The sequence below is a fragment of the Hyperoodon ampullatus genome (genome assembly GCF_949752795.1).
Source record: "Hyperoodon ampullatus genome assembly, chromosome: 4".
Lineage (NCBI taxonomy): Eukaryota > Metazoa > Chordata > Mammalia > Artiodactyla > Ziphiidae > Hyperoodon > Hyperoodon ampullatus.
This window is the reverse complement of record NC_136917.1, coordinates 57,134,910-57,159,380: the sequence shown is the minus strand read 5'-3', so window position 1 is coordinate 57,159,380 and position 24,471 is coordinate 57,134,910. Positions and strand designations below refer to the sequence as shown.

The 24,471-nt window shown below is 41.3% G+C and overlaps 2 protein-coding genes across 2 annotated transcripts; both read right to left on the bottom strand.

Moving 5' to 3' along the window:
* Positions 1–16,824: 16,824 nt before the first annotated feature.
* Positions 16,825–17,730, bottom strand: LOC307051412 (mitochondrial ornithine transporter 2-like; the record flags this gene model as incomplete). The annotated part of the gene is made up of 1 exon (XM_079701730.1): positions 16,825–17,730. One exon carries the CDS (start codon positions 17,728–17,730, stop codon positions 16,825–16,827), a length of 906 nt encoding a protein of 301 aa, XP_079557856.1.
* A 4,955-nt stretch (positions 17,731–22,685) lies between these two features.
* On the bottom strand, positions 22,686–24,259 carry LOC307051402 (transcription initiation factor TFIID subunit 7-like; the record flags this gene model as incomplete). The annotated part of the gene is made up of 1 exon (XM_079701720.1): positions 22,686–24,259. The coding sequence occupies one exon, from the start codon at positions 24,257–24,259 to the stop codon at positions 23,210–23,212; it is 1,050 nt and encodes a 349-aa protein (XP_079557846.1). The 3' UTR covers positions 22,686–23,209.
* Positions 24,260–24,471: the final 212 nt, after the last annotated feature.

Below are 24,471 nucleotides of genomic sequence, written 5' to 3'. Positions count from 1 at the left end.
ATTGCGAGCCCAGGATGTTACCTGTGCTTCTGACCAACTGGCTACAGGTTGGAGGGTCCCAAGATCCCCTTCTCAGACTCCAAACACCAGTGGCAAGCCCAGGTTGCTACCTGTACTTCTGACCGACTGTAAATCAGAGGTTCCCACAAAGCTTGGGTTTGATTAATTTGCTAGAGAGGCGCAGAACTCAGAGAAACATTTTACTTACTAAATTACCAGTTTATTATAAAAGGGTATAACTCAGGAACAGCCAGATGGAAGAGATGCGTAGTGCAGGGTATGGGGAAAGGGGCACAGGGCTCCCATGCCCTCCTAATGTGCCACTCTCCCCAAATATCCATGTGTTCACCAACTGAGAAGCTCTCTGAACCCTGTCCTTTTGGGTTTTTCTGGAGGCTTCATTACATAGGCATGGTTGATTAAATCATGGGTCATTGGTGATTAAACTTAATCTCCAGTCCCTCTCTCCTCCCCAGATGTCAGGGGAAGGACTGAAAGTTCTAACCCTCTAATTACATGTTTGGTTCTCCTGGCAACCAGCATCCCATCCTTAGGTGCTGGTCCAAAAGTCACCTCATTAACATAACATTACAAGAGACACCTTTATTGCTCTCTTCACTTCACTTAGAAAATTCCAAGGGTTTTAAGAGCCGTATCAGAAACCGAGGACAAAGATCAAATATATATTTCCTATTATAAATCACAATATCACACTGGGTGAGAGATATGTTTATGGAACTCTCCAGAATGGAGTACAGAGTATGTAGATATATGTGCCTCATATGAATGCTCACTAAATGTTCAACATTGCCGTTGTGAATATTAATACTGAAATTGAAAAGAAGGTCAATTATGTGGCTTTTTACTTTAAAAACATTACATAATGCTTACTATGTGCCAGGCATAGTTCTATCCATAAGATATAAATAGCCCTTTCCCCAACTATACCAGTATTTGCTGGTAAATGAACATGAAAATCTTAAAGCCCTTGACACTCTGACTCCTCCAGGCCAACATAAGCAGACTTTTACTACTTGCCAGAGGAAAGCAGTATCCCCTTTCCTGGAAATCATACAACAAACTTATGAGGCAGGTGCTTTACAAAGTGACACTTGTTCTTCTCCACATCTGTCCCTCTAATCCGCATTCCTTTTAGGCTATAACCTATGGAAAAGTATACTCTCCATTCTGGGGGAGATAACTTTCACAGAAAGAGTTGCAAAGCCTGACCAATACATACCAGCAGGATACAGGGAAAATGTGAGAGTGGATTTTGAGGGTATTGGACCAGGGTACAGAATATAAGCCTAGATTTGGTAGAATTAAATAACATGGAGAAGTTGCCCATGACTTGGGATTTAAGCTTCTGGCAAGGATACCTGGACCAGGTCCTAATACTTTGGCCAGAAAGGTCAAAGGCTTTTTGAAGATTAGACACAATTAATGGCTAATAAATGTAGTAGAGATATGAACTATCCTTGGACCTAGTATGGAGGAGAATATCAGAAGGCTCAGAGAGGTGGGAATGTTAGAATGGGTTTACTGTATAGCCCCTGAGAACCCAACAATTATGTTCCCTAAGATGGCCCAGAAGTGAGGCATGTAGTGAGGAAAATACTGACATTTTTGTAAAGCTCAGTGGGTAGCTATCCCCTATAGACCAGGGTTTGTGGTATTGATGCTGGCAAGGAACTGAGCTCTCTGGCACGAATGAGGATAACGAGATTTCAGAATAACAGAGACCAAATGGCTTCACATAATTAGTGGCAAAGTAGATTTAACTACTGCAGCAGCAGCAAGACCATCATGGCAACCAAGGTGTTTTTACACATAGGGATTGTGGCTATGCCTAATAAACCATGGTGTTCCTGGGAGTGAGAAAGATAGACAGCCAAATAAAATGTTGCTTGACTTGTTTAATAAAGATATTTGAGAGCTGGTATACAGCTACTGCAATGGACAATTGCAGTCCCTCACCCTGTTTTTAGATGTGTCAGATCACATACCAGAGCCTGTTAGAAGGGGAAGATGACCCTGTTTAAGGAAGGGCAATGCCACTGCAGCTAAAGACTCTAAGTGTTCCTTCTATCCTTTCCTAAAGAGATCTGCAGCTGTTTGCCTGGGTAACTGCACTTGGGAAAGTGGATTATCCAGACTTCTCAAGGAAGGTGAAATATAGTTCCTGAGCAGACTCTGATAAGAGGTGACCTAAAACACCATAATGGTCCTTCAGTTATAATACAGGCTTATAGAGATGAAGAGATGAATGGAATTTAGGCCCAAATCCATCTCAAAGTGGGTCCAAAGCATCCACAGACCTACCATGTGATTATTTCCTAGGTCCCTCAGTGTATAATTGGGATAGATATACTCATCAGCTGGAAGAAGCCTGTGCAGAAAAGAATTAATGTAGCAGGCTTAATACTCTACCCTTACAAGGCCCTGCTTGCAAGGTTGGCCCTTGGCTGTTATCTGGGAACTTGGATTTGGGGAGCATTTCCACTGTCCCTTACCACTGGCTTTCTTGGCATTCTGAACTCACAGATCCTAATCGCCTAGATCTGACTCTAAGGGAAAATCTGATACTGTCTTCTAAGCACCATTTCAGTTATAGCATGAGCTGTGCTAAACTGAAAGCAGCCACAGGCTCAATAAAGGGAACACAGATGCTGTGCCTGTTTCAGATTTAGGAAACCCCCTTGTGGGGCCCTAAACAGAGAAAACATGGATGCTGGCTGGACCATCTGGACCACTTACAGATGCCCACAAGAAAGGCTTATTTTCTGATGGGGCCATATGTAATTGAGGTGCTGACTGGCTCTATATTTTTCTTTCCTTTTTTTTTTTTTTTCCGGTACGCGGGCCTCTCACTGTTGTGGCCTCTCCCGCTGCGGAGCACAGGCTCCGGACGCGCAGGCTCATGGGCCCAGCCGCTCTGCGGCATGTGGGATCTTCCCAGACCGGGGCACGAACCTGTGTCCCCTGCATCGGCAGGCGGACTCTCAACCACTGCGCCACCAGGGAAGCCCTGGCTCTATATTTCTGGTAGAGATATACAGAGACTGGTTGCATTTCTAACTTGTGAGTACTGTGGAAAGCTGCAAGTTGGGGGAAGGCACATCACAGCAGCTACGACCCCCTCCACCCATTCCTGACAGATCAGGCTCTGGACCCCCAATGGAGTATGTTCCACTGCTATTGACTTGTGTTCAGATTTCTAGATTGGTTGCAATTTGCATCAATGAACTGATAGTGTGACTCTACTTCCCTCACCTTTTACCTAGTACACACATCTTATTAAGGCAATTTGACAGTTAAATGCAACTATCCCCAGAAAGAGATTGATCTGTGTAAATCCATTTTGAAAACCTTTGAAAATTCAGCATATCATTATGATAAATCCCTTAACATGATATGACTTTATGGTAAAAATTATATAAAAAATTGTTTCTGTGAAAATGCTTTTGTCTTGCATATGACCCTTTCAGACAAAAGATCTGGGTAAGAGTAGAGGATGACTAAAAAAATATAAAGTTATAATTGGTGAATGGGACACATTGATTTTTTAACAATGAAGAAAACAGCCTGGGGAGGCACAGAGAGTGGGGAGGACATTAACGATGTTTGTTTTTCAGAACTCTTCCTGGAAGCTTCCCTCTCTTCTTGAAGGAAAACTCCCCATGCTGCTTTTCCAAGCTGCTATGAGCATTCTGGATTCAAATGGACTGCTGAGCCCACAATCACACCTGACAGTGCTGACTATGAGGCAGCAGAGAATGGCTCCAGCTCTTGCACTTTCCATGCAGAACACTTCCAGATGCTGTCCACACCTGAGAGGTGGATAAAGTGATGTCATGCACAAGCAAAACTGTTTGGAACCGACTGCCTCGGGAAGCCCCTTTGAAACCAAAAACTGAACTGAATTGTTTGGACTGAACTGAGAATCCTGGAGTAGGAGGCCCCATGGTTAGAGGCCATCTTGAAGTCTCTGTTAACCAGTACTGCCTAACTAATGTATGTCCTGCTTGGTGTGGCCTAACAATGTAAACTCTCTGTTTCTAGAGGTACTACATGTGACCTCTGGGACTGTATTTCTTCCATGTGTACCCTGCTATCATGACACTGCCTCAGCCCTACAAGGCATTTGTGTCAGCTTCAACTTCCTAGCCAGAGTTGTGCTGTGCCTGACTTGATGCCTTGGGTCAGGTGAAAAGGTTACAACAAAAACTTAAGCAGGAAGATACCTGGCTTTCTAAAGTAGGCCTTTACGGTTAGTGGGATTTGTTTAACTGGCCAAATCTAGGACCCATGGAGGGCATAACTGAGGCCAATATTGTATGTTGGTCTCACCCTGCTACATGGGGTCCTACTGATGATAATCTTGTTGTAAAGACATCTTGGCCAAGGGCCAAGGGGATGGGCTGTGCAGGAAAGAGTTACCATAGCAGGCCTGAGACTCCTATCCTTAGAAAGGCCTGCTTGCAAAGTTGGCCCTTTGTTGGCATCTGGGACTTGGATTTGGAGACTGTCCGTAACATTTCATAACTGATAAAGGTCATTTACTGTGCCTAAACTGTATACACAAACAATGTAGTTTATGCTAGGCAGGGAATGCCCATGTGTCCAGCACCCAATAAAACCCCTGGATTTCAGGTAAGCTTCGCTGGTAGACAACACTTCATACATGTTGTTTCAATCTGATGCTAGAAGAATGAAGCACATTCTGTATGAATCCAAGGGAAGAGGACTCTTAGAAATTTCTATCTACTTTCCTCCAGATTTTGTCCAATGCACCTTTTCCCTTTGCTGATTTTTCTTTGTATCCTTTTACTGTATCATTTTACATACTCACAGTCATGAGTCTGACTATATGCTGAGTCTCATGAGTCTTTCTAGCAAATCACCAAACCTGGGGATGGTCTTAGAAACTTTCAATGTCAAACCCTTTCATTTGTTCCCTGACTGGTAGGGTAAGAAACATTATAGTGGAAAACCTGAAATTTCCCTTTCCCTAGCCAAGATAGTAAATAAGTAACACTGCATCCTAATTTCAGAGATTAGCACTACATTCTAAAGGTTAAAGTATGCAGAGGTGATAGTCTCCTCATATCCTCATTTAATTCACCTGTTCACCCCCTGCAAAAACTGGATGGATCATAGTGATGACAATGGACTGCAATTTGCTTAATCAACTGGCAGCTCCAATTACAGCTGCCATACCAGTGGTTATCTTTACTGGAGTAGATTAGTATAACCTTTAGCACTTGGTAAGTGGCAATTTTTCTGGTGAATGTGTTCATCTTAAACTCCACCAGTGAATAAAATCAAAAGCAGTTCATCTTCTCATAACAGGGCAGCAAAATATATTCACTGTCTTGCCCCAGAGCTATGTTAACTCTTTCCCTTACTTTTGTAACATACGCCACAAAGACCTCAACATTGAACATTCTACTGAACATAATGTTAGATTACCATATTGATGACATCATGCTAATTGGGCCTAATGAGCAGTAACTGAAAAGGACCCTAGATGGCCTAGCAGGACACATGCATGTCAAAGAGTAAAAGATTAGCCCCATGAAGATTCAGGGGCCTGCCCCATCAGTGATGATTCTAGGAGTCTGGGGCATGCCAGGAAATCCCCCCCCCAAGGTAAAATACAAGTTATCTCTTGCATCTCTTACCACCAGAAGAGAGGCACTGTCTTTGGGGACCTCTCTGGATTTTAGAGGCAGCATATACCATATTTGGAACTCAAAATGCTGCCAGGTTTGAGCAGGGCCTGGAGTAAGAAAAAGATACGTGGCAGGTTGAAACTATAATACTAGCCAATCTGATGTGATCTAGTCAATCTGATGTTGCTAAAAATGCCAGTAGTGGCTAAGGATGCTGTGTGGAGTTTCCAGCAAGCCACAGTAGGATGATTATAGTGCAAATCTTGTAGTGCAGATCCATGCCTTCTATAGCAGATAATTTCTGTGTCCTTGTAAGTAGACGCTGTCAGGCTCCTGAGCCCTAGTAGAGACTGACTGGCTGACTATGGGACATCAAATGATCATCATGTCATAAGAGCTGCTTAACGTGGGCTTGGTATCATCGGAGCCACTAAACCATAAGGTTTTTTTCTTTTTGTTTTTTTTTAAGAACCGATTTTATTTGGGTAACTGACTAAAGGAGTCTCATTTGTAACCAAGATGGAATTCACAGTATGTTGTTACATTCACACTTAAAAAATATATCTCTATGTACAGGAATTTGCAAATTGATATAAACATACATTGCTTCCAAGTACATTTCTCCCCTTCTTCCTGGAGGAAAAAGAATAGAGCCATCCAGCAAGTCAACTCCTTCAAAATAACTTTAACACAAAGGACGTAAGTATCTCTAAATCAAAAAAGTGGTTCATCTGAGCTGCAGATGTCACGGGAGAAAACATCATGGAATGACAGCAATGACAACAGCTTGACTTCAGATGGAACCGGACTATTTAAAATGGAGTTTCCAGGAAAAATAGGCACTGATTTCTAGAAGGACATTCACTCCTTACTGAAGCTATTTATTGAGCCAATATGGCTGGTTAACATTCTCACTAGTGTAAAGTATCCCAGTGCAGGACTCGCGGATGACGCCGGTTGAAACCAAACGCACAGTCGGGTCACAACTGGCGCTGCCTGGGTTCCACTGAGAGCTGCTGTCCCCACTCCCCAGATGTGGAGGACCACCCCAATTTCATCTCAGGGGCCTGGTCCATTTCTTCCCATACTGCAACTGTCTAGCATTATACAAGGTACCCTGCTGCTTACCCACTTAAACTACTTTTCAAGTTAATTAGAAAAACCTTTAAAAAACAAAGGAAGAAAGAAAGGCGCTGTGAGTAGTACCAAAAATTCAAGGAAGAAATAATTCCAATCTTATACAAACACTACCATAGAATAGAAAAAAAGGGAGAACACGCCCTTAAAATATTTTGCATAACCCTGATATCAAGAAAGGAAAATTAAAAGCCAATATCACTCACTGACATAAAGTAAAAGAGAAAAAATCATACAATAATTTTTAGAGACACAGAAAAAGGATTGGATAAAATTCTGTTTATAATGGGGGGGAAAACTCCTTAAATTAGAAATAAAACTTCCTTAATCTTTAAATGATATGAAAACATGTACAGCAAAACACATTAATTGTGAAATGTTAAAAGCTTTCCTCTGAGATCAGAAACAAGACACAAATGCCCACTATTACATTTATTTGATATTGTACTGGAACTTTTGGCCAGCATGATAAGGCAAAGAAATACAAGTTATGTAGACTGCAGAGTAAAAAGCAAAGTTGTTATTATTTGTAGATGATATTAAGGAGTACAAAGAAAATCCAAAAGTACCTACAGATAAAATATTATAATTAATGAGTTTAGTAAAGTTGCCGAATTTGAAAAATCAATATAAAATCAATTTATTTTATAAACCAGTAAACAGAAATTGACATTTTAAATAAAGATAGAATTTATAATAAAAAAAATCAAATAGCTAGGAATAAGTCTAACTAATAAAGTATAAGGCCTCTATGGAGAAACCATATGCCTTTGTGAAGAGACACTAAGATGACTCATATAAATGGAGAAATATATATATGATGTTCCTGAATCGGAAGATTCAATGTTTTAAAGTTATAACTTCTCTTCTCCCCCAGGAAAACACTACTTTAAACATTACAACATTACTTTAAAATTCATATGAAAGAATAAAATAAGAGCTAGGAAACTTCTTAAGAAAAAAAGTAGGATTAAAAATTTGCCTTATTTATTATTGACTTGTTATAAAGCTATATTAATCAAGATAGTCTGCTATTGGTGCACAGGCAGAAAATTTGGCAAATGTAATAGATTAGGGAGCTCAAAAAGAGACTTATGTATATATGCAATGTTTGAACATTACAGAGATGGCAATTCAGAATGTCTTAGTCTGCTCAGGCTCCTCTAACAAAATACCATAGACTGGTGGCTTAAACAACAGATATTTATTTCGCATAGTTCTGGAGGCTGGGAAGTCAAACACCAAGGTGCCAGCAGTTGGTTTCTGTTTGGTTTTTCTTTAACATCTTTATTGGAGTATAATTGCTTTACAATGGTGTGTTAGTTTCTGCTTTATAACAAAGTGAATCAGCTATACATATACATATAACCCCATATCTCTTCCCTCTTGCGTCTCCCTCCCTCCCACCCTCCTTATCTCACCCCTCTAGGTGGACACAAAGCACCGAGCTGATCTCCCTGTGCTATGTAGCTGCTTCCCACTAGCTATCTATTTTACATTTAGTAGTGTATATATGTCTATCCCACTCTCTCACTTCATCCCAGCTTATCCTTCCCCCTCCCCGTGTCCTCAAATCCATTCTCTATGTAGCAGTTGGTTTCTTTTTTTTTTTTTTTTTTTTTTTTTTTTTGCGGTACGCGGGCCTCTCACTGTTGTGGCCTCTCCCGTTGCGGAGCAGAGGCTCCGGATGCGCAGGCTCAGCGGCCATGGCTCACGGGCCCAGCCACTCCGCGGCATATGGGATCCTCCCGGACCGGGGCACGAACCCGTATCCCCTGCATCGGCAGGCGGACTCTCAACCACTGCGCCACCAGGGAGGCCCAGCAGTTGGTTTCTTAATGATGGCCTTCTTCCTGGCTTGTAGGCTGCAGCCTCCTCACCATGTACGTATACATACACCATGTACGTATACATACACCATGTATGTATACATACACCATGTATGTATACATGGTGGAAAGAAGCTCTGATATTTCTGATATTTCTTCCTCTTCTTATAAAGACACTAATCCCATCATGGGCTCCACCCTCATGACTTTATCTAAACCTAATTAGTGCCCAAAGGCCCCTCCTCCTAACACCATCACAGTGGGGACTAGGGCTTCAATATATGAACTAGGGTAGGGGGTAGGGCACAAACATTCAGTCCATAACACAGATCAAGGCGAAAAGATGAAATGTTCAATTAAAAATGGTTATCCATACAGAAAAGGATTAAATTGGGTCTTAATTTAAAAATCAACTTCAAATGGTTCTAAGACTCAAATGTCAAAAACAAAAACAAAACCCAAAACAACGTTCAAGCTCTTAGTGGAAAATACAGGTAAATGGATTTTAGACCTTGGGGTAGAAATAATTTCTTAAAAAAGACACTGACCAGGGCTTCCCTGGTGGCGCAGCGGTTGAGAATCTGTCTGCTAATGCAGGGGACACGGGTTTGAGCCCTGGTCTGGGAGGATCCCACATGCCGCAGAGCAACTAGGCCCGTGAGCCACAACTACTGAGCCTGCGCGTCTGGAGCCTGTGCTCCACAACAAGAGAGGCCGCGATAGTGAGAGGCCCGTGCACCTCGATGAAGAGTGGCCCCCGCTTGCCACAACTAGAGAAAGCCCTCGCACAGAAACGAAGACCCAACACAGCAAAAATAAATTAATTAATTAATAAACTTCTACCCCCAACATCTTACAAAAAAAAAAAAAGACACTGACCATAGAATAAAAGATTAATACATTTGTAATAAAATCAAGACACTTCATTCATCAATAGACATCTTAAAGATGGGAAAAGGTACAAACCAGGAGAGGATACTCACATATACACTCTGACAAAGAATTAATATCAAGGATATATAAAGAACTCCTACAAACCAATATAAATAAAAATAACAATAGAAAAATGGTAAAAGACATGAACAAACATTTCACAGAAGAAACATATAACCAATAGATGCACAAAGAGATGTTCTTTTGCTGTAATTAGAAAACTATAGATCAAAACCAAGATAAGGTAGATTTCTTTGTTTCACAAAAATTTAAAAGCCTGACAATGCCAAGTGTTGGAAAGCATGTGGATACAGGAGATTCTGGCCTATATATTGCAAGTGCGTGTAAAAATCAGTACAACTACTTTGCAAAATAGTTGAATATTAACTAATAAATACAACGATTACTCCTAGATAAATACTTATGAGTTCCAGAATTTCTATTCCTAGTTATATACCCAAAAGAAATTCTTGCACATTTGCATCAGGAGGTATATGTAAGAATGTTTATATTGACAGTGGGCAACAGGAGCAAAAATCAGGAAACAATCCATATGCCTATCAACTGAATGAATAAGCTATGGCATACTCACAAAATGGAATGTTTTACAGTAGTCTAAATAAATGAATTACAGGAACACAAGATTATTGGATTTTAAAAATAAATATTAGAGAAAAAATGTACCAAAGTATAACATACAGTATTTTACCCTTACTATAAAATTTAAAACAAGTAGAAAAATATATATGTAGGAGTAACATATAATACAAAAAAAAAAAAATACAAAGGAGCAAAGAATGATGCACATAGAATTCAAGGATGATAATTACCTTCATTTGCTGGGGGCCAGGGACTGGTAGGAGGAACCACTTGTACGATTAGATGTATATTACTACCAAGGTCCTGGCATTTGTGGGGAGGTACTGTGTTCACAAATTCTTATTACTATTTCGATAGATAACTACATATATAGATATACAGCTAAATGATATTGGATAGGTAAGTAAATACACAATGCAGGTCAGGTATGGACTAATGATGACAGTTTATCATAATCCCATTCTGTGAACTTGAGGTCCAACAGTATAAAAATAAAACAAAACAGCACATGTGAGAGAATATAAAGCACACAGAATCACCAATGAAGTATTCTTGCCAAAAATGTTTAAGCTCAACCAAGCCTTTAGACCTTCTCTCAAGGAGTGGAAGTCCTGAAACCCAGGAGACTTCCTGCCTAGTTCTTCGGAGTAACAGACCAGAATCAACCTGGAGGAAAAACTCTTGGATATAGTGCAAAGCTCTTATCGACGTGGTTCAGCTTTGACTCCAGACGGCAAAGAGAAGTGGAGAGGCAAGCATAAAAATAGAAGCAGAGAATTAAAAATAAAAAGCAGTGTGTGCTAAAATCCTTAATGCATTACAAAAGACAGTAATGGCGCCGCGGCAGCCTCCGGACTCAGAACCGAACACTTACCCTGCTGCACGGCCTCTTCATGACCAAGTGGGCACCTGAGTCCAAGTAGATTCCCACGTCTGGTGCTAAGGAGACAGAGAAGGCTTTTTGTGGACAAAACCTCCAACAACCTAGATCGGGAACTCAGAGCACGGGTTGAAGGTTCTGCCATTCATCTAAAGGCAGAAAGGAGTCTTTGCTCCGAATGGACAAAAGAACCATTTGTAAATCAATGAGCAAAGAAATTAAGTGGAAGGATGCTCCGATTAAAGTCTGCTGGTTATTGAGGAGGACCCAATGAAACTACTTTAGGCTGGAGTAGAAATTCTCACTATACAGACAATTATCTGGCTTCCCTGTAACAGAAATAATACTCTTTCTGAGTACAATTTTTCCCCCCGCAGAATGTGTAGAATTGTTAACAGACATTAATTTTCTACAAAACTACTTACGCACCTGTGAAATTTTTTGTCTCAAGGTGCAGACTAAAGCCAGTAATACCAAATTTTCTGAAGTGGTTTTGAAAAAGCCATTATATCTGTGGCAATGAACAGAGCATCAGAACAGATGATACTCCACCAACCTTGAAGAGATAGGGACACAGGAAGATCCTAGTCCTCCTTTTAAACATCATTTACACCATTCACAAGGAGCCTGTATTTAAAAGTGCTGGCATTAGGAGGGCGCTGAAAACATGGTGGACCATGGAGCTCAAAGGGTGGACCACGGACTTAGATGATAGTTCCAACACTGAAATAATTTACTTTCTAAAAAGGCTCTCAGAGATTCCTGGGCCATTCCACGTGAATTTGGAGAGATCAGAGAGACCAGAAAGTCATAGACTTTGAAAACAGGAATTTCAAAGCTCAAAGGGTGCTTACGTTGGAAACGCAGGCTCCAAACAGAGGGTACTTTATGGCTTGAGCAAAAAATCTCCTGTGACTGTTTTATGCACACAACAACTTCCTGATAATAATTATCACCCCTTCTTAGAGATATGGGCCAGAAGAAAAGAACCTACTTTTCTTCCAAGTTCAACAACTTGGGGACATTTTCTTGTTTAATTCAAGAAAATGATCAGGTTTGATACTCCACTGCCAGATATGGTCCTTCTGAGATATTACATATACTTTACTGCTGTAGCTTGGTATTGGTGTCCCATGAAAGCTGAAACAGAGAATGAATTTCTAGCTACAGTATCACTATAGCATTGCAAGATGCATATCATCTGGCCCTGACAGTAGACCAAAGGGTATAATCAGATTTTTCAAAGTTGAGGGATACCAGGGAGTTCCCTGGCAGTCCAATGGTTAGGACTTGGTGCTTTCACCGCCATGGCCTGGGTTCACTCGCTGGTCGGGAACTAAGATCCTGCAAGTTTTGCACCATGGCCAAAAAAAAAAAACCAAAAAAACAAAAATTGAGGGATAGTGGTGAAAACTCTAATTTTAAAAGATACATGCAAGTTCATAGTAGCACTATTTATAATAGCCAAGACATGGAAGCAACCTAAATGTCCATCAACAGATGAATGGATAAGAAGATGTAGTATACACACACACACACACACACACAGGAATATTATGTAGCCATAAAAAAGAATGAAATAATGCCTTTTGCAGCAACATGGATGGACTTAGAGTTTATCATATTAAGTGAAGTAAGTCAGACAGAAAAAGACAAATATATGATATCACTTATTTGTGGAATGTAAAAAGATGATACAAATGAACTTATTTACAAAACAGAAATAGAGTCAAAGACTTATGGCTACCAAAGGGGAATGGGGGAGGGAGGGATAACTTAAGAGTTTGGGATTAACATATACACACTACTATATATAAAATTGGTAAACAACAAGGACCTACTGTTTAGCACAGGTAACTATACTCAATATCTTGTAATTACCTATAATGGAAAAGAACCTGAAAAAGTATATATACATATATACATACATACACACACACACACACACACACACACACACACTTATGTATAACTGAATCACTTTGCTGTACACTGTAAACTAACACAATATTGTAAATTAACTATAGTTCAATAAAAAATAATTTTTAAAAAGTTGAGGGATAAATTATACTATGTGGAAGTAAAGTTTAAAATAAGGCTAGGGGCTTCCCTGCTGGCGCAGTGGTTGAGACTCCGCCTGCCAATGCAGGGAACGCGGGTTCGTGCCCCGGTTTGGGAAGATCCCACATGCCGCGGAGCAGCTGGTCCCATGAGCCATGGCCGCTGAGCCTGAGCGTCCGGAGCATGTGCTCCGCAGTGGGAGATGCCAAAATGGTGACAGGCCCGCGTACCACTGAAAAATAAATAAATAAATAAATAAAAATAAAAGAAGGCTAGGCATCAAATATATGGATTTGACCAACTTAAATTTTAGAAATAAATACCATCTCACCTCAAATTAAATAAATAAATAAATAGTAAACTGTGAGGTGATGGACATTAACTAACCTTATTGTAATAATCATTTCATAATAAACACATATATAAAATCATAACATTGTACACCTTAAACATGCACAATATTATTTGTCAATTATACCTCAATAAAGCTGGGGAAGAAAAAAGAAAGAAATACCATGAAAGTAATTTAAAGACTACAAAGAAACCACAATATAAAAACAAAAACACAGTTAAGGAAAAGATTTTACACACACACATCACTGATTTTACATACACACACACACATATACACACATAATTTGGATTCTATTTTTTTGTTCTAAATTGTATTCTAGAATATTGCTCTTCTGACTGAAAACAAACATCTAGACCATCAGATCCCTGAGAACAGAAACCAGACCATTAATATCTGAATACCCAGAGCTCAATATAGTATACTGTAAATGGTGTGAATTCAATAAATATTTTTATTTAGGTAAATAATTTAATGATAGACCACTCAAATTTCTTTAAACACAATATTTCAAGTTACTATATTTTTATCTGAGTACAGATCTGAAGTGGTACAAATTGTATCTAAATATTGAACCATGAATTAAGCAAAAAGAGTGGAAAACAATTCTTCTGACAGGTTTCAATTCCTTACTCCCACTCTTGCTTGCCTCAAATGATTCCTATTGAAGATATTTAGGTAAACCTTTAATGGACAACATGTGAAAAGGTACATTGACTCTATGGCTAATTGAGAGGAGCTCATGGGTGCTGAGCGGGGGGCCTTCAGACTTTGAAAGGTCCACTTCCTGCAGAAGCCATTCCTGTTCTCTTTTCTGCTTTAATCCAGACCTGCTTGAATGAAGCCCCACTAAGTAGCTACTGACCACTTACGTACGTAATATATAACTTAAATGTATAAATAACTTAGAAGTAAAGTAGAAAAAATGGTTTTCTTTTAAAGAAAAAGCAAATGGAAGACCAGCCATCGCTCTGGAGCACACCAGGGATGACACTGAGCATCCCCTCCCCAAATGTCTGCCCCAACCCCCATTTGTCAACATCCATCACCCTGACCCTCTTGCCTCTGGCAATATGGCTAGACTTACCTCAGAGGCTTCACATATAGAAAAAAGCTGAAGGAAACTGGTGACTCCATACCAGGTGTACATCCCGCCAGCAGTGATTGACACACATGCTATGGACGATCATTAACACTGGGAGCCTGCCTGTTTTCAGCTTTTCAGGCTGCTTAAGAACACTTATTGAGAGAGACTCTGCTGGTCTTGGATCATCATGGAATGATGAGGCTTACTTTAGTAAGAATGACCCTCTTACATTATAGGGCCAAAGAACAGATGCACAAGTGTGTAGGGATCAGATGAACTGTTTTTTTGTTTTTGGTTTTTGTCAGTGCCTATATACATACATATGGTATAGTTTAATAAAGTTGCTTTTCTTATGTTTCATTGCTTTGTAAAGTCACATCATATATACAGTCATCAATAAAACTCACAGATGGCCAGTACAAAATTTACAAGTTTCCAACACTGTAAAAAAATGACAAGGAGTTATCAGCCCTCAGGTAAACTTCAGGATGGGTCAGCCCTAACATTAATCACTGTGGACTGAAAGCACTAAGTTCTGTCTAGTTCTGTTTGAGAGGAGAGGACTTCATCCACTGATAACGTCACCTGATCACCATCAGGGAACAAAAAGTTCTCATGGCTTTGGCACGCTCTGTTCCCTGGAAGGGTTTCTGACTGGTGGAGGCAGAGAGGACAGTGAACGATCCAAAGGGGATCAACAACCCCTAAATGGGCCAATAGTACATCCTGGAATCCTACCCAGGCCAGGACCCTGAGACTGGAAGCTAAGAACTGTTGTCAACTACATGGGTCTTCATCCAAGCACAGAAGCACAGCCCCATCCCTCACCCCTTCCTCAGTGTAAAGTAGAGCAGAGGGGAAGCTCTTTGGGAGAGGAGAGGAAGGAAATTTGGTACAAAGGCCAGGCTACTTCCCAGAGGCCTAATGCTCTAGGCCACACCTAACTAAGAGTGTGGAATATGATCCCACTTTGAAGATGAATAGCGCTATTTTAAGAGTAGAACATCTTGGGAAAATCCAGGATGCCTACTCTGAAACTTTAACTCGAGACTGTGGAAGACACATCAGTATGCAGGTATATTCTCCTCTTAAAAATCTAGATGAGAGAGACCACCCTGGTGGTCCAGTGACTAAGGCTCCACGCTCCCAGTGCAGGGAGCCCAGGTTGGATCCCTGGTCAGGGAACTAGATCCCGCATGCCACGACTAAAAAAAGATTCTGCATGCTGCAACTAAAGATCCTGCATGCCGCAACTAAGACCCGCTGCAGCCAAATAAATAAATAAATATTTTTTAAAAATCTAGATGAGAAAAAATATGAAATCTTGCCATTTGCGACAACATGGAGGGACCTTGAGGGTATTATGCTAAGTGAAATAAGTCAGACAGAGAAAGATAAATACTATAGGATTTCACTCATATCTGGAATATGAAGAACTATAATAAACAAACAAAACCCCTAATAAATGAACAAACCAAAACCAAATAAAACAAACATGTCATTACAGAGAACAGAGTAGTGGTTATCAGAGGGGGTAGGTAAAGGAGGGAGACAAAGTGGATAAAGGGGATCAACTGTATGGTGATAGATGAAAAATAAATTTTTGGTGGTGAGCACATTGTAGGGTATACAGACATAGAAATATAATGCCATAAATCAAGATTACCTCAATAAAAAATAAAATAAATCATTGTAGATGAAAAAAATGCAGATGGATATTTTCGTTTTCAAGCACCAAAAACTTTTTAAAAACTTTAATTGGCTAACATAGTGCACATGTTAAGCAGACTTTTAAAGAGACCCTACATCTTGAGTGGGTTAAGTAATCATTTATAACCATCTTGAAACATGTTTAACTCTGTTTTTCTGGTGACATGAGGTTAAACATGGAAACCAAACTGTGTTTCACTCACAACATATAAGCAAACAAACTGCATGTACATGGGTAGATTTATGCAAAAGCCCGCTGATACAACTATATTTAGCTTTTCAGATTAGGTACATATACGGTCACCCACTCGCCCTGTATTATCTCACCAAACACAAGAGCAGCAACTTTTCCATTTCAGTACAAGTATGGGCAGAAATTATATGATGTAAAATAGAGGTTCTTCCATAAAGCTTAAGATTTAGCATATAAGCAGGGAAGACAAAAGCAAAGTTCCCATGAAGTCAAAAATAATACCACACTGGTCCAGTGCTCCATGAAACTCTGAGTTAAATTATAGTCCTCAAAGGCGTGTACTTGGATCCAGATTCACCAAGACACTTCAGCATGCTTCAAACTGGCTCATCATCATCTTCCTACTGTATTCATAAGTCAAAAAGAGTGCTGCATTGGCAGGGAACGCTCGAATCAAAGTAGCTTGCAGACCAGAATATAAAGCCGCTACTCCTTCGTTTTTCACAACACTTAAAAGAGTTCTGATAAATCCTGTCTGTTTTCCAGACATGGAAAGAACCTGAATTCTGGATTTGATACAATCCACTGGGTATATGACAAGCCAAAGGCAAATTCCAGAAACGCCACCGCTTAACATCAAGGGGACAGGGCCTAGTTCATCTTTTGATCCATCCGAGGCAAAAAACGATCGGCTCAGTTCATAGCCACCAAAGAAGAAGAAATAGCCTGGTACTACTTGAAATAGAGTGCTCGTGAGTCCGTGGTAGAAGCCCAAGGGGCCATCCTTTCTAAGGATACTCTTCACGACGGACCAAACTGTATTATGGCTTTTTGCTATCCTCCCTGACATCTCCAGTTCGTGCATGGTCTGCAGCCGGCACTTCACGAGCTCAGTGGGGCACAGGGCCAGCGCGGCAAACGCAGAGGCGACGGAACCAGCGGCCGCAGTCTGCAGATCATTCAGCTTCGCCTGCTTGTCCAATCCAACCACTTTCCTCACGAACTGTTGGCAGAAGCCGTAGCACATGAAGAGGACTGAGTTCTCGGCGACGTAGGCCATCAGCGCGGGGCCGGTCCCTTTGTAGAAGCCCCGCAAGCCCACCTGGGAGTACGTCTTCAGGCCACAGTCGGCGAGGCCCTTGTACAGGCCAGGGAACGTCTGCATCTTCACTTTCATTGTGTCGAAGGGCTGCCCGGTCAGGACGCATGCTGTGCCCCCAAGGGCCCCCGCGGTGAGGTCGATGGCGGCTTGGATGGCAGGATTGGATTTCATGTTCGCCCACTCTTCTGCAGGTCTCCGAGGAAGGGAACTCTCTGGAGCTTAGGAGGGCGTCCCGTGTCCAGCCGCCTGCTCTTGGCGCTCTCTCCGGGGCGGGAGAAGCCGCTTAACGCCAGACTAGGCCGCGGGCCGCCCTCCCCACGCACTGAAATAACCCCCGGCCCGCGGGCCCGCGCGCGCCTCTCCTGGCGCCCTGCGGCCGCCGCGTCTGGGCCCTAAACCCGCCAGCCGCCCGCCCGCCCGCTCGATCCGCGCCGCCCGGCAGTCCCAGCGCCCGCGGGCCCCGGGGCAGACTAGAGAAACACTTCTAATGAATCTCAATACAGCAGTAGAAAGCTGTCCGATAAATTCCTGCGATTACGGCCAGAAACTCTAGGCGCTGCTGCGGCGGAGGAAGACTTGCCTTCCTGTTCGGCCAGAGACCCCCACCTCCCGGCAAAACAAAATGGGAGGTGCTTGATCGCCCCTGGGGTCAAAGGGTCAAAGGGTCAATCTACAGAGACCAAGGTTTAAAATAGGGAAAACGAACAAACACTTTGGGGGGTTTACCTGACAATCGGTGGCTCCTTCGGATCAGAAAACCCTTAATCGTGTCCGGAGAAGAATGGCGGCTCCACAAAGGTGCCGGCCGCCGCGCCTCTCCAGGTGTAGCTCTTTGCTCGCCGGGGGAGGCCTGAGGCGGGCACATCCCCTATTTCGTGGTAACATCGCCGAGGATCCTGGCCTGAAGCCCTGCGAGCTGGTGGGACGCAGGGCCCTCGTTATTTCTAGAGGTAAGTCAAGGCCTTGTACAATCGCATTGGAAAACATTTATATACAGCTAAAAAACTTGATGTAAAAGACCTGTGTGGTTCCAGCGCTCTGTGCGTGCTAAGCCTCGGGGTTCTTGCTGAGGAGCCATGCAGCTTTATGCAGCAGAAGTTCTGGATATAACTGACTACAGGCCTAGTAGGCAAGATGCAGTTTGGGGCATCAGTGAGGGTACCGCTGTCAGGACACACTTATCCTCCCATATGTTTATAATCCCAGCGTTGGAACGAATTCTCTTAAAGTTTACATTTTAAGCCCTAGGCGGTATTTTACTTTGGGGGTAAAAACAAAACGGTGGAGGGGGCAGAAAGTATGCTAAAATGATTCTTTCATTTAGAAAGCTTTCCTTGTCTGATTCTTTGGATATCAGTTAATATTTAAAAGTGAAAGCAGATTGTGCATGGATACTGTTTGTCAACAGGTAGACTTCATTGTAGTAAACAGTGACTTGGTCTTTTCTTTGGAGAGTGCCCAAATGTATCTGGATTTCCTTTCTCTGGTACCATATGGTTTCTTCAGAGAATAATCTTCCAGTCTTGACTGTGTGTGTGTCTGTGTGTTTGCGGGGGAGGGGGGCTGCGGGTGGTGTTTACCTTAGGTACTGATTTAACGACACCAAGTGGGGGAAGAGGGTTGACATCCTGCAGTCAGAAAACAGACTTTCACACAATTCCCTTGTTCAATGCTATGGACCCCCAGCCTCCATCTGTGCCTTCTTTGGTTCAATTTACCCAGAAAATAAACTTTCTTGTCTGTGGGATGGGTAAGGAAAAGTCATCTGGCTTGAGTGAGATAGGGCTCCTGGACATCCAAAAGCTCTGAGCACAGATTTTATCTTATTTTTTTTTTGTCTGTGCCACATGGCATGCAGGATCTTAGTTCCCAGACCAGGGGTGGAATCTGTGCCCCCTGCAGTGGAAGCCCAGAGTCCTAACCACTGGACTGCCAGGGAAGTCCCTGAACACAGACATTAACGAATCCTGTTTCTAGCCTCACACCTTCCCTCTTCCTTGGAAACTGCCTGCAAAAACTGAGCCGCAGTGTCTATATCAAGTGTGTTTGTTTCTCCTTGGTATACCTCCTTGCAGACATTTAGCATGTAACTTTCTGTGATCTCTGAATTAATTTATCGTTTCTTCATCTGCTTTGGCCTTCTGAAAACACTGACATCTCTCATCCACTGTTGTCTCATCTCCTATTTTCCTTGTCCTTGGGGGTTACTATGTTATATTAGCAGGCTATTTGACAGAGAAGATTCATGAGAACAATGTGCCATTTTAAACCAGAAAAAAAAATTTTTTTAATTTAAATTTTTAAAATTTCATATCACATTTGATGTTTTTTCAAAATAAATTTTATTTATATATTTATTTTTGGCTGCATGGGGTCTTTGTTGCTGCACTCGGGCTTTCTCTAGTTGCGGCAAGCGGGGGCTACTCTTCGTTGCAGTGCACGGGCTTCTCATTGTGCTGGCTTCTGTTGTTGCAGAGCATGGGCTCTAGATGCAGGGCTTCAGTAGTTGTGGCACGCAGGCTCAGTAGTTGTGGCTCACGGGCTCTAGAGAACAGGCTCAGTAGTTGTGGCACATGGGCTTAGTTGCTCCACAGCATGTGGGATCTTCCCGGACCAGGGCTCAAACCTGTGTCCCCTGCATTGGCAAGTGCATTAACCACTGCACCACCAGGGAAGTCCCTCACATTTGAGGGTTTTTTTTAAATGTTTTGGTTTTTTAAAACTGTCAATTAATTACCTATGGTTCATTGTTTATTTTTTAAAAGCACATACCGAGTTTTTACAAACACAAGAGATGCAGGATACTACAATAAATCATCAACTGCTTTTGCATTAAATTCATATATGTATATGTTTTGGAGAAACCAAGTTAGTAATCAGCGCCAGGGATCATGAGGGCATTAATAGGGAAATGCTCTGCAATTTCATTGAATTATCAGACATAGTTGTGCAATAATACACAGATCTCAAGTTCCATGAAATATATGTAAACAGCTGGACTTGGAGCACATGTACTCCCACGCATACATGGAAAATAATGGCAAAGGAACTTCCAAATTTTCAGTGAAGACCACCACCCTTAGCAAGATGCACACCCACATCACATGTTCCCTAGCAATCAGATTGAGTAGCCAGATAGGATTACCAGAGAAAGTAAGGTTTGAGCTGAGGGCTGAGTAACAAAAAGCTAGCCATGAGAATATCTGGAGACTGTTCCAGGAAAAGGGAAATGTAAGTGTAATATAAGTAAAACTCTGTAGTGTGAAAGAGCTGGGCATTTGAAATACAGAAAGAAGGCCAATATACCTGCTGTGTGGTGAGCAGTCGTCCTAATCTGTGTTTTCACACAATTCTTACCAGGTAATAAAAGTTTAAGCAGAGGTTCAAGACAGTCCTTCAGAGACATGATTGGTCACAATTTGTCCAAATTTTTTGTCTCAAACATTTGATCTACAAATTCAAAATGTCAGGCTTTATGACATTTAGATGTGAACATAAAGATCCCATTTACCTCATCTATAGAAATAATGCAAAACAGAGACCACACTGACATGCTTATTGCAGCATTCTGTGTAATAGCAAATTTAAAATGGAACAACCTAAGTGACCGGCAATAGGGGAGTGAATAAAATTAAGAATTTGTAAAATTTCTGCATTGCTTAAAATTTTCAGTGAGTTTTTTCTTATAATTTTTTTTTTTTTTTTTTTTTTTTTTGCGGTACGCGGGCCTCTCACTGTTGTGGCCTCTCCCATTGCGGAGCACAGGCTCCAGACGCGCAGGCTCAGCGGCCATGGCTCACGGGCCCAGCCGCTCCGTGGCATGTGGGATCCTCCCAGACCGGGGCACGAACCCACGTCCCCTGCATCGGCAGGTGGACTGTCAACCACCGCGCCACCAGGGAAGCCCTCTTATAATATTTTAAAACACTAATTTTAAAAATTCAACTTCCATTCATGAACTCAGAAATATTGAAAACCGTAGCCCAACTATATATCACACTCATCAGGCAAGGGAGCTGTGAGAAAAGTGAGTCTTTTTTGGTAACTCTGGATTTACATGAAGGGAAATAGATCCCAATCTTCTTAAGTTTTTCTCTTTTGAAGTTTACATAACAGATAATTACTCTTCATTATGGAGATTTTAATATCTGTGCAAAACTAAGCTGTAAATGAATCAAATAAAAAAGCTACAGTAGTAAACTGACTCAGTTTGCTTATGCTGCAGATGTATTTGAAGCAAACTTTGTTTCTGCTGTAATTTATAAACTTTTAGAATGATTCTTTAATTTGAAATCAGTCAACCCCATTTAAAGCAGCTGTTTCTTTATACACTTTTCTACCATTTCAATCAGTCTTTAATTCAAATTTTTAATCCCTGTATGTTCAGACCCTAGTAAATAGGCAATAATAGTTTGCTTTTATTCTAGGAATTGTTCTAAGTCCTTATATGTATCAACTCAATAGCCAACAACTCAAGGGTCCTGAGGTAGGTAATATTATCACCTCCATTTTAGAGATGAGGAAACTGAAACCAACAGATTAATTTACTTGCCCAAGATCAATCTCAACTAGGTCACTGAACTAGGATACAAACCCAGGCACCACATCCCCTGACCTTGTGATTTTAATCTCTTTTCTCTTCTTTAGTAAGTTTACAGTGACTAACAAGGCAAAGTACCTAATCTCAGTGAATTTACAGCCTAGGGAGGACATGAGCAACAGGTAACTTATACTTTGGTATGATAGATGCATGATAGTATTTATCCCAATAGACTATTATAGAGAAAGAGTAGTAATTAAACTCCTTGACAAAAATGTAAATAAGCTCAGGATTAAAAATAGTGAGAGAATGTGGTGAGATCAGGCTGAAAAAAAAGAATTTAGGATAGTTTAGGAACGTTCTGTATCTCCTGACCTCCAAATGGAGCAGGTGGATTGGAAACATAATGCAAAGATGACATTTCCCCACTTCTTTGCCTCTGCTGTTCCTCTTTTTCTTAAATTCTAACATAGCTGCTTCTTTTCCTACAAAACAGAATCCAATTGGTCAGTCATTATACCCCATAAAGAAACCACTTCAGAAGAGGATCTGATACCCAGTACCCCTAAAAGAGCAAGACACATCATAAGGTGAAAATTACTTGCTTTTATTTATTGTTAAAACAACTTTATGAAACGATTTGCAATGCAAAATGTGGAAAACTGCTTTGAATAACTGGGAAAATAGCTACAGCATGGGAAAACGTATGTAAACAAACTTCACTGCCACCAAACTAGAATCTACTAATTTATCTCAGATGGCATCACAGAGTAGCAATGGCAGCTTCTGGTAAACGGAGAAACAGCAGCAAAGTCCTGCAGTGAAGCTGTGATTAATTACCAAACTGAACTGTTCACTCCACTAATCCTACAACTTCCCTACATTTATCTGTCTATACATTCCTACTTACTACAGGACAAACACCCACCAAAGTGGTTCCAAAAAACAAATGAGATAGAAATTCACAATTATAAAACAAATCCAATAGAAGGCAGTGGAGGAAACTGGGAACTACTGCAAAGTTTTACTATCTAGTCCAGGTGATGAAAACAAAGTTTTTCTTTCAAGGCTGACCACTGTCAGGAATGAAATTAAGTATCAAAACTCTCCTCACTTCTCTAGGAGTGATTCTAGCTCTTCTTGCAAAGAGCTGAGCTGCTCCTTTTCTCGGTCTTCCTTTTGTTTCAGTTCATCCAGCACAGCCTGAAATCTGTTCTTGAGAGCCAGGTTTTCCACTTTCATGATGAGATCCTCCTGTCGCTTTGCCCTGTCCTGGGTCTCTTGGAGCTTGCCTTTCATGTTATCAATCTGTTTCTGAATTCCCATAACCAGCTGATTAGTTCCCTCGTTTTCTTGGTGGTGTTCATCTGACTCAGTTAGCTTGTGCTGTAGCTGCCTTTCCAGATCTTCCTCAGTGTCAATGATGTTTATATCTTCTTCATCTTGATGCTGTGTCTCATCTTCATCTTCACTGCTGCTGCTGAGATCATCGAATATCTCCCGAAGCTCATCATGTTCTAATGAGTCACGGCCCTGCCTGTGGCCAGACATTCCTGGGGAAGAGAGATCAAGGCCTTGACTTTCTGCTTCTTTTGTTTCATCTTCAGCAATTATTTCCCAACGGGTACTGACAGCTTCAGCATCTGTGCTCAGCAACCGCTTTACTTCTTTTTCCACATCTGGAGACTCAATATATTTCTTCTTTGCTGTCTTACGGAACCTTCTCTTTCTGACGTTTTTTAGAGGCAGAGTAATTCCATGGTTCCATATAAACTTTTTCTCTTTGTCCTTATCCTTTTTCTTGCTTGCTTTGGGATCAGCAGTGGCAACTGGTTCCTCAACAGGAGGACAGAGATCACCATCAGCTGTACAGACAAGCATCTGAGAGATATCAGCTGTCTTGTAAAAGGTTTTTTTATCAATGGTTTTCAAACTTTCCATAACACATGGCAGATCTACCAATTTTGACGCCAATGGGACCTGGTCCACTCTGACAATTCCATGACGCCCATCAGGGTGTAACTCAATTGTCAGTCTGTCCTTCAGGTTGACATGACCAGACTGTATCGCCCGCCTCACAGTAGAGGCATACTCCGGAGGTAGGCGTAAGATAAACTGGCTCTCTAGTTCGTGAGGAGCATCATCTTTGCTCTTACTCATCTTTATTTCTTTGTGACTCACTTTTTCCTCTAATAACCACTTGTTGCACTAAAAAATTTCAGCTATTTCAACAGAAAGACCAGTTCTTTATAAATTGACGTCTTTAATTACAAAGAGTTCTAGGGAGAACAGCAACTAAGCGTCTATTCGGAATTAAGTCCCAAGTCTTTCTAAATATGCTGTGACAATACCAGTCGTTAATCACGCATTGC